The 10,680-nt window shown below is 37.9% G+C and overlaps 2 protein-coding genes across 3 annotated transcripts; one reads left to right on the forward strand and one right to left on the reverse strand.

Annotated features, from left to right (window-relative positions):
- Positions 1-358: 358 nt before the first annotated feature.
- Remo (Remoulade) lies at positions 359-7,071 on the reverse strand. 2 transcript variants are annotated; one of them, XM_083058697.1, is made up of 13 exons: positions 6,926-7,071; positions 6,405-6,619; positions 6,179-6,322; positions 6,034-6,105; positions 5,871-5,942; positions 5,662-5,733; positions 5,496-5,579; positions 5,088-5,417; positions 4,882-5,018; positions 3,956-4,801; positions 3,484-3,730; positions 3,104-3,397; positions 359-3,019 (listed from the first exon to the last, which is right to left on the reverse strand). In XM_083058697.1, the coding sequence occupies exons 2-13, from the start codon at positions 6,590-6,592 to the stop codon at positions 754-756; spliced, it is 4,752 nt and encodes a 1,583-aa protein (XP_082914823.1). In that variant the 5' UTR covers positions 6,593-6,619; positions 6,926-7,071; the 3' UTR covers positions 359-753. The 2 variants fall into 2 exon arrangements, with proteins under 2 accessions (XP_082914823.1, XP_082914824.1); XM_083058698.1 differs by lacking the exon at positions 5,871-5,942.
- A 68-nt stretch (positions 7,072-7,139) lies between these two features.
- Positions 7,140-9,830, forward strand: Smu1 (Smu1 spliceosomal factor). Its single transcript, XM_083058699.1, has 8 exons — positions 7,140-7,273; positions 7,374-7,440; positions 7,521-7,664; positions 7,902-8,016; positions 8,109-8,751; positions 8,851-8,952; positions 9,035-9,371; positions 9,457-9,830. The coding sequence occupies exons 1-8, from the start codon at positions 7,248-7,250 to the stop codon at positions 9,553-9,555; spliced, it is 1,533 nt and encodes a 510-aa protein (XP_082914825.1). The 5' UTR covers positions 7,140-7,247; the 3' UTR covers positions 9,556-9,830.
- Positions 9,831-10,680: the final 850 nt, after the last annotated feature.

The following is a 10,680-nucleotide window of genomic DNA, read 5'->3' on the forward strand; positions in this document are numbered from 1 at the left end:
AAAAATGCAGATATCCATGAAAATAATTATAATACTGTAAAATATTGCTCTCAATTATGGTCTAGTTTACATCGAGCACTTGATATGCGTATCAAGTAGTGAATTTGAGCTGATCAGCCAATAACTGAACCAATGTACTAGTTATTTACTATTTGATACACGTATCAAGTGCTCGATGTAAACTAGGCCTATGACAATTATTGAAAGATGAGTTTATTGATAAAATCGAAAGGAAATGTTTCACAGCCAAAATAATTTTATATTCACGTTTTTCACATGTTAATTCAAGAGTATTAATTCTGAATATATAACAAATAATATTGTAAAAATTAAGTGTTTGAATAGTTGTGTTTTGTCTTTTTTTTTATCCAAATTTGTTAAATTAAATTTCTTTAACGGACTGAAATCGTTTCAAACACAGCTTTGGCTAGTTAGTATGTAACTTTACATTGAGTTAAAATGAATCATCAAGCTTGGCTAAAGACATCTCATATATATATATATATATATGAATATTTAATTTTTTTTATATACAAATTCTTTAAATATTTTTAAACGCGTAATATAAATAATAAAAATATACAAGTATGTTTAATACTCGGAACATATTGAACACAATTTTAGTATAAATCAATTCACATATATATAATACAATTGACACAAAATGTGCTAGTTCTCATAAAGTTGACAAAAAAAAAAGTAAATAAATAAAACAAACACGTCGTTGCAATAAGCGCGCGAAATTATTATATATTAAACGCTCGTTTCTTTTTTAACAGGCAAATGACTCACTGATTCATGCAAATAAATCTCATTAGCTTCGAACTGCTGAATATCACACGACTTTCTAGGCTCCAAACACGCGCTCGTTTCATCGATTAGACTAAAATTATCAATATCGTGCAAGCTGGATTTACTAATTGACGGAATATCAGCGAGAGAATCGAAATTTTTCTCCAGCAAAAGATCCTTCGACTCGGGTATGTTAAACACATTATTATCTACTATATCTGACGTTTGCGATTCCTCGCCAAGATTGTTCTCCCCTAAACTCTTGTCGGAGATACAATGAATATTCGCCAGGGAACAGGCATAGGGGGTCTCCGCGTGCGGTGTCAACGTACATAGATTATCACTAGCCAGGCTGTTTATCTCGAACAGCGAACGTTCCGAACGATCGAACGATCGTCGTGATTCGGGAATTTCTTCCTGTCCGCACAGATTCGAAGAACCGATTGTATTCTGTATATCCTTGGAGTACTCGCAATACTGCACGATGTCGTTTAACGAGTTACAGTAACTGTTTGTCAACGGTTTCTCATGCTCCAACGGTAGACAGTACATACTGTTGGAGAGATACAACCGTCTCGCCGAGAACAGATGTTCTTCCGGGACGACTTCGATCTCGTTCGCATCACCGAAACATCTCTTCTTCGAGAAATCTTCTTCCGTGCTCTCGCAGATCTCCGGCAGATTGTGATCGCTTCGCTCGCTGGTTAACTGCGTGTCCATCTCGGAGCTATATTCCAAGCTACATTGCTGAGAGACGTTCCTTAAGTGCCACTCCTCGTCCGTCTTGGAAACATCCGCATCCGAGTCCGTCGTTCTCTTCGGTTGCGACGTTTCTATCGAAACGGAATTGTTGATCTTCTTGACGCTACGGAACAGATTCTCCTGGCCGATGACGAAGCGTATCGGGATGTTTCTCTCCTCGGAGATGCTGCCACCGCTGTCCGACAGTATATTCACGTTCTTGATGTCGTTTATTGGATTCAGTTCGACGTGTATATTGGTGTTGTTCACCTTGGCGCTGCTGCTCAGGATGCTGCGTTCCAGACTATTGTTGATCTTCGCCGTAGGTCGAGGTACAGAGATGCAGCTGCCGCCGTCGCTGGTCGCCCCGCCGTCGCCCTGCTTCCTCGGGCCGAGATTATTCTTCTTCGCGGAGTGTCTACGTTGTTTCTTGAAGAACTTCCTGGCGACGCCGCTCTGATGAGGATTGTAGAACATTTCGACGCAGGCTGACGTTGGCTCGGTATACGTGGTGACGGAATTGTTGGAACGATACTGTTGACGATGCAGGACTATCAGATTGGCTGCCTTCGCGCTGACAGGAACGCTGTCTCGACTGGCGGCCACAAGATCCGCGAGCTTCGAACAATTGTACATCTGTTGCGACCGGTTGGTGTTTCTCGATGAGGCGACGGAATTCGTATCGGATATCGCTTGAGCGGCCTGCGCGTTCGACAAAGCCGGGACGAGGTTTTGTACCAAAGGTTGCGTCGGAATCGCGGCATTAGCGTCGCACACGCTTCTGGTGCGACAACAACGATTCTTTCGCTTCTCCAGCCAGCAGCGCATCTTTAACCACTGACTGCGAACGTCATTGCGAGCGATTCCGTAAAAGAAGAGGACGAACATTCCCAGCGAGCTCGCGCTAATGGCATATATCACGGCAAATACGGTCTCTTCGAACGGTATGGAATTCAACGGCTTGACGGTTACAGCAGCCGCGCTGGCCCAGGATATCAGATATAATACTAGCATCACGATTTGACTTTTCCACTGTGTGAATTGCGAGTGTTCCGGATCCTCGATGTCGGAAGAAACCGTCTGCGCGCTGCGCATGCTGTTTCTATCCCCGGAGGGATTCGGATTCGGCTCCAACAACTCCAAATCCATGTTCTCCGTTGCCTGAGTGCCTTCGGATAATTGCGTGTTCACGTCGACATTCTGAATGCCACGTCTGATGAGCAAGAGGAAGATCAGCAGATACGCGAACAAGATTCCGGACGGTATAAAAAGCGCAGCAAGCCCCGGTCTAGACGTCAGGAAGCAATGAGAGTAGCCGGCGTATTCGCGCAAATTAATCGCGCCGGATATTCCGCAGATTATTAAGGCCACGCCCCATCCAACCAGGTACAGTCCTAGCAAAGGCTTGGGTATAGGTTGATCAGGATCCACGTCATCGTCGGGTATCACATCGAGGCCTGATTTCGCCAGTTTTTTGTACATATTGCTGAAACAGAATATGATCTCGCGGTTCATATTTTTCTTTTATTTATCTTTAAAATTTATTTTTTATATATGTATATACACTTACCTGGCAGATACTGCCATCCATAACAAACAACACAGAGACAAATAGTGTAGAGTAAGACCGACACCCTGACAAATCTCAATGTGTTCTGTTTGTTGAATGCCGATACTGTATAGAAATGATAGTAGTGCCATGGCGAACCAGGTATTGATGACAGAATGTTTCGCTTTCTTAGGCATTGTGATAGATGTATAAGAAATAATGTATGTTACAGACATGATCATCAAGCAAGTTATCGTCACGAAACTTCCTACGTATATCGCCGGATGTGAATATCTGAATTTCGCTCCATGCATACTGCAAAAATGATATATAGTAACAGCAGAATGACAATATAGAAAAGGAAAACTTGAACAAGAAATATCTGTAGAAAGGTTTCGTACCTATTTCCATCTATATCAAGATGCGAAACTTCCTGCAAAAGTCCGTAATAACCCAATCTGTCGCAATGAAAGACTATCAAGTTATTCAATAGATTCGTTAAACGACATCCATCGCTGGTCCAAGCTCCAGTATCGTTCAACGTTTCATCCCATACTACTGGTCTCGGTCTTCTCCCGTTGTAATGATACAAGGGTGCTTTCAACATGACGTAAACTGGTTCGGAGAGATTTCGTATCGATGCACCAACTGCGAAAAATTTACATATGTAAGTCATGAACCATATAAATCATTCCACGTAATATGGAAGTATGTATATAGTAACATTATATATTATATATATTTATTAATATTATATATTAATATATTTATTATATGTATAATTCAATTATATATATATATAATATATATATATTATATAATATCATATATAATATGGAAGTATATAATATATAATCATAATTTTTGACTTACTTAGTTTACTGCCAACAATACATGTTGATATGTCCATGCTATCGTTTGAAATTATCTTGGGAAAAAATCTGCTGTCGCTATACATGGATATCATGAGCTGTTGAGCTATCGCGCTATCCTGCGAACGTTGCAGCAAAGAGGCGGGTAACTGAATGGAAGCCTCTATCATCTTGTCTTTCGTATTAATAGGCGTCGTTCTGTTAATCGTCGTACAGTGCAAAAATCTCGCGTCTGAATCGGCATTCGCGACGATACTTGTGTACCACGTACACGTTAATCCGCCAAAACTGTCGCGCTTAACCCGAAACTCTTCGAGCGCTATGTGTTTCGTGTGAGATTGTATGGACGGTGTAAATTCCGTTATACGTTCAATTGCTTTGATCAGTCTGGTGCAAGCTTTGAAACTTATTTCCGCTCTCTTCAACATTTCTTTCGATAATTTCATCATCGAGCCGACGATGTCGATCAGCATAACTCCGAGTTCCTTCTCGTCCATTAGGAAGCTCAAGTAATTCTCTATGGTTCGTACTATGAAATGGATTTCAACCGGATCTGTTAACTTTACCGAACCGTTTCCCGTGTAATTCTTGAATCTCTTTACAGTTTCCAGCAAAGTACTCCTCGCCAGGGATAGATTTACTCTCGAAAATTGCTCCAAGATTTTTGTCGTGTGAGATACATATGGACATGATTCCGTATTCAAGTGATCCCACTGACCACTCATATTGCAGTGATAAGAGGCTGTTAAAGGTACTTGCAATAAATGGCTGCCTTCGCATGGTAATTCCGCTTTCCATCCCACTATCGTTTTCGGCCAGGTATAAACGCCCTTATTGTTTCTTGTTACTGAAAAAAAGAATTTATTTTTAAATTAAATTTAAATTTATTTTTAATGGTTCTTTTATTCTGCAAAACAATTCGTTTACCTGCTAGAGGACAATAACGCGTATGCTCAGATATCACAATTACGCTGACTGCTTTGGATTTGTTGCCGTTTACGGAAACCAGTAAGCAATTCCATTGTCCATTGTGTTCCTCTTTAACCGGAACTATACTAAGGGCACTGAAAAAATGCAAAAGATGTGTAGATATTATTCAATATTTTAAGATAATCGGAAAAACTCTGTATTACCTGTCCACAATGCCACTGTCCGAAAGATATCTGTTGTCAATCTTAATGTTAGGTAAACTCTTTTGCGGATCCTTGTAAGCACTCAGGTCCACGATCTCGGCGGAAGCGTTAGGATACCATAGCCAATTCAATTTAGCACTTTGGTCTACTGTAATGCTAGGCGCTCTGCATTTTAACGTAATTGAATCTCCAGCAAAGACCACTTGATTTTGCACTGGTCGAATTTCAATTGCCGGTGATATCCATTGACATTGGAGCTCTTCCGAAAATCTTAATTTTTTCAGAAGTTGTCCTTTGGCAACTACAGGCGATGCGCATTTTGGCGATGAACTGAAATATTAAATTGAATGTAAAAGATTATTATAATGTAAGTACATTGTAAACAATCTGATATGCAATATGTATTACTTCAATTTAATCGTAGAATTGGAGATCCAATTACTGAACCAATATAGATCGCAATCACAATTCCAGGGATTATTGGATAGATCTCTGAAATACAAATTACATTGTAAATTTTATGCAAATATTTATAATGAATGTAATATGTATGTGAATTGATTTATACACTAACAGCTGTTTTAATGTCTGAAGTCCATGAAACGTTCCTTCTTTCAAGGTAGTTAAGCTATTTCCATTTAATTTCCTAAAATGTAGCGACATAAGTTTGCATAATATAACAAAACATTTTTCATAAAATAATATGGAATAATTTTTCATATAATAAAAAGCCACTATTAAAACTAATGTATACTAACATAAATAAAACACGCTTTAACTTACAAGCGATCTAAGGCCAGCAAATTATCAAATAAGGATGGCACCAGAGCAGTTATTTTATTTCCAGACAAATCGCTAGAGCAATAAAGCAAAGAATACATAAGATAAAAGGAAATATATTTAGAAAAAAAACTTATATGCCAACATTTTTATATATTGTACTTACAGCTTTTTAAGGTTTGATAATTTTTTGAATGCATAACTGTCTATCGTTGATATCTGATTCTGGCTCAAATCTCTGAAAACATACATTTCATAAAATTAAAAAAAATTAAAGCAAACTTATAGACAACAAGTGTATAAGTTCTTACAATTTCTCCAAATTTTCTAGGCCATTAAAGCAATTCTCGCCTATAGAATTAATCTTGTTTTTTGATAAATCAAGCCGTTTGAGATTTGTTAGATTTACAAATGCATCTGCTTGAATGACATAAATATTATTTTTGCTGAAGTCTCTGTAAAAGAATATTTAATTATTGTCATACCATATTGTTACAAACTAAAAATACATATACAAAGTATAAAACAATATCATACAGTTGTACAAGTTCCACACTGACTGCATTGATGTCTACATCATTGATTTCTTGTAAGTTATCACCACATTTAAGACGTAACCACTCGGCCTGAGCACCACTTGGTTTGCATGAACAGTGTTGTGGACACAGTTGAACTGTATCGATCCATGTTTGAAGCAATATTACAAACAGAAGAGTGGCTTTCATGATTAGAAGAGAATAGACCTTTTCGATCTAGAAAATATAAAAAATTTTGTATCATGAAATTCTGATCCTGAGACTCTCTAAACAAAAATTGTATGCTCAATTGTCATTCAAAATATTTCAATATTATCTTCGAACTGTATTTATCGTAATCAATAATTGCGTTATAAAATTAATATAATTGCGTTAAAGAAAGGAAAAAACAGCAGTTTATATGGAAAAAATCGAATAGACAATAGACTTTTGTCAAAATATCGTGAGTTGTTAAAACGATTTTTTTCGTAATCGTGAAATTTATGGTACGATAAGAAAGAAATATATTCCAAGGATACTTACGGCCGAATTAAAAATCTTGGCTCTCACATTGTCGAAGAGCAGATTTTAAATAGCCGCACTTTATTTGTGCGATTATACATTATTGATGCTATGCTAACCAAGGAAGACTGGGGTAAAGACGCGAAGAGAGAAGAGACATACATACATGACATACATACGTCGATCACAACGCTACCTATCCCGGATGACCGATATTTAATCGATATTGCCGTGTCGAGTATCGATAGTGTCGCTAGTCGATAGTTGTTTGTCAACTTTACATACACACATACACATCTCGCAATCGCAGTATTTTTGTTTACAAACGGCAAAATAATTCAAAATGTCGATCGAGATCGAATCTGCCGAGTGAGTAAAATTATCTTAATTTATTTTGATTATTGTAAAGTAATTTGATGATTGTGTGTGCGAATTGTATCATGTAATAACCTCATTTCTTATGTTTCAGTGTGATCCGATTGATACAGCAATATCTCAAGGAAGCGAATCTCGTGAAGACGCTGCAAACTTTACAGGTATTTCGATATTTTAATCCGTTAGAGAGATATAGCTAGATATTTAAATTACTTGCTCTCTAATAAATTTTTTTAAACAGGAGGAAACAGGTGTGTCGTTGAATACTGTGGACAGTGTGGATGGATTTGTTGCTGATATAAATAATGGCCATTGGGACACAGTTTTGAAGGCTATACAGTCATTAAAATTGCCCGATAAGAAACTTATAGACTTATATGAACAGGTAAGTGTTTTGAATCAGAAACATGCGTTGAAAGTTCATGTGATTTTTTTGTAAAAGTAAACTGCATATTACTTAAAAGTATAATATTTGATATTCTTTATAATACGTAATTGTAATGTACAGATCTTTCTCTTTAAATTTTTAAAAAATTTGATCCACAAAGTGTTGTATAAAGAATATAACCTTTTCTTTTTATGAAGCAATATTGATGGATTCATTTTTATGTTTTTCTCTTAGGTTGTTCTAGAATTAATTGAACTACGAGAATTAGGTGCAGCGCGTTCCTTATTAAGACAAACTGATCCCATGATTATGATGAAGCAGCAAGAGCCTGAGAGATACATTCACTTAGGTATATAATATCATTTAACATATTATTATAAAAAAACTATTTTTCTAATTATTATAAAATATAACTTTATCATGTCATATCTCTCTTTACAGAAAATCTGCTTGCGCGTTCGTATTTTGATCCGCGCGAGGCTTATCCCGATGGAAGCACAAAGGAGAAGCGAAGAGCATATATAGCCACTGCTCTCGCTGGTGAAGTATCAGTAGTACCTTCTAGTAGATTGCTCGCTCTGTTGGGGCAAGCATTGAAGTGGCAACAACATCAGGGTCTGTTACCTCCTGGTACCACGATAGACTTGTTTCGCGGAAAAGCGGCAGTTCGCGATCAAGAGGACGAAAAATATCCGACACAGTTGTCAAAGCAAATCAAATTTGGCCAGAAATCGCACGTGGAGTGCGCGCGTTTCTCACCTGACGGTCAGTTCTTGGTGACCGGTTCGGTGGACGGTTTTATCGAGGTGTGGAACTTTACGACCGGTAAAATTAGAAAAGACTTGAAGTACCAAGCGCAAGACAACTTTATGATGATGGAGCAAGCGGTGTTGTCGATGGCGTTTAGTCGTGACAGCGAGATGCTGGCGGGCGGCGGTCAAGATGGCAAAATGAAGGTCTGGAAAGTACAGAACGGACAATGCGTGAGAAGATTCGAAAAGGCGCATTCAAAGGGTGTGACCTGCTTGCAGTTCAGTAGAGATAACAGTCAAATTTTATCAGCTTCGTTTGACACTACCATAAGGTAAGGCGAAGAAAGAATTGGCAAATATAGACTACAATGATAAATATAATATTATCTACGTAACCTGACCTAATCCTAATCTATTTTTTTTTTTTACAGAATACATGGTCTTAAATCTGGAAAAACTCTCAAGGAGTTTCGAGGTCACACTTCATTTGTAAACGAAGTCGTTTTTTCTCCAGATGGTCATAATATAATCAGGTATTATTATAAATATTATTATAAAAAGAAAATAATTATGTCCATTTCTGTGCAAATATATCATTTAAAAAAAATCTTATAGTGCGTCATCAGATGGAACTGTGAAAATTTGGAGTCTGAAGACTACCGAAAACATAGGAACTTATAAATCATTGGGAGCTGCTGATCTCACAGTGAACAGCATACATCCTCTTCCTAGGAATCCAGAGCACTTTGTCGTATGTAACCGTTCTAATACGGTAGTGATTATGAATATGCAAGGACAAATAGTAAGATCGTTTTCGAGCGGTAAACGAGAGGGAGGTGACTTCGTATGTACAGTAGTGAGCCCGCGAGGCGAATTTATCTATTGTGTTGGTGAGGATCTTGTACTGTACTGTTTCTCCACGTCATCGGGGAAACTCGAGAGAACTCTCAATGTGAGTATTTCTCAACGTTTTGATCAGGATGTACACTTATTTTACGACATTCAATTTATTCAACGGCATTTGGTTCTTTTTTCAGATACACGAAAAGGATGTGATTGGTTTGGCACATCATCCTCATCAAAATTTGTTATGTTCTTATAGTGAGGATGGTTTGTTAAAATTATGGAAGCCATAAAAAGGAATCAGGAAACTCGTCTCTTTTTTTTACTCGAATGAAGAAAGCAAGCAGAATCAAGAACATGTTTTTATACATTGTAATGCAACATTCTTGAAAATGGCTGCAAGATATTTGACAATTTGTGCGACGTATTAATTCATCTAGTGTTTCATCATAAGTCATCGCTGTCATGCCAGGTAATCGAAAATATATATATCTTGTATATACTGAATTTCAACATCCGAACAAAAAATACCAAAAAAGAACTGACTATTACGATTTCCGCCGATCTCGTTTTGGTTTTATTATATTCGGTTTCGAGAAGAAAAAAGATTCGGGATTTTTCACAGAAAAATCATCGATATATCGCTGATGCATTGAACATAACACGTTCACTCTGCGAGCAATAATAGACATCACGCTCGCCTGTATCTGATCATGCGAACCTAATCGTTACAACGTCGCCGACGTTAGTCGAGGCAGGTAGATAGGATACGGGTGGGTGGTTGGTCGGCTCGTTCGGGACTAACAAGTGCGCCTCCCTCTTCGTACCTATTCCCCTATATATATCCCTCGTCACGTAGCGCGGGCCCTTAGCCGGCGCACGCTTGAACGTAATTGGACTCGAGCAAATAAGCAATTACTATATTTCGGCTCGGCAAATATTATAATAACAGACCGGGGTGGGGTTAACCGGGTTATCGGTCATACGATCGGTGGCCGGCTCAGGCGTTTTAGACAGCGCCAAAACCAGCACCGATCTGCTGCTCCTTTTTGCGCGCGTCTGCTTATGGTCGTTTACCGCGAAAAAAACGACCCTTCGTTAATATCTTTATAAAACCCTACGCGCGAGAGAAAGTTCGCATCCGGCCGAGAAACGACGATCAATCAACTCAATGCACAGGACATTCGTCTAATCAAAGGTCGAATTTATGCGAAGCGGAATTTTTTTTACTCATATACATATGATATATATGAGATATTCTTCTTTCAATTATTTTTGCTACTTTTTGTCTCACGCGTTATTTTCCAGGTGAGTAATCTATATTCAGTTGTAATCTATATTTAATTTGTTAAATTTTCAATTTCTTTGTCAGAAAAATCTGACAGAAAATTATGATTAAGAAAAATGAGAATCTAGTA

The sequence above is a fragment of the Prenolepis imparis genome, unplaced genomic scaffold (assembly GCF_030444845.1).
Source record: "Prenolepis imparis isolate NDT839.2.m4 unplaced genomic scaffold, iyPreImpa1.0 SCAF_2, whole genome shotgun sequence".
In the NCBI taxonomy this organism is placed as follows: Eukaryota; Metazoa; Arthropoda; class Insecta; order Hymenoptera; family Formicidae; genus Prenolepis; species Prenolepis imparis.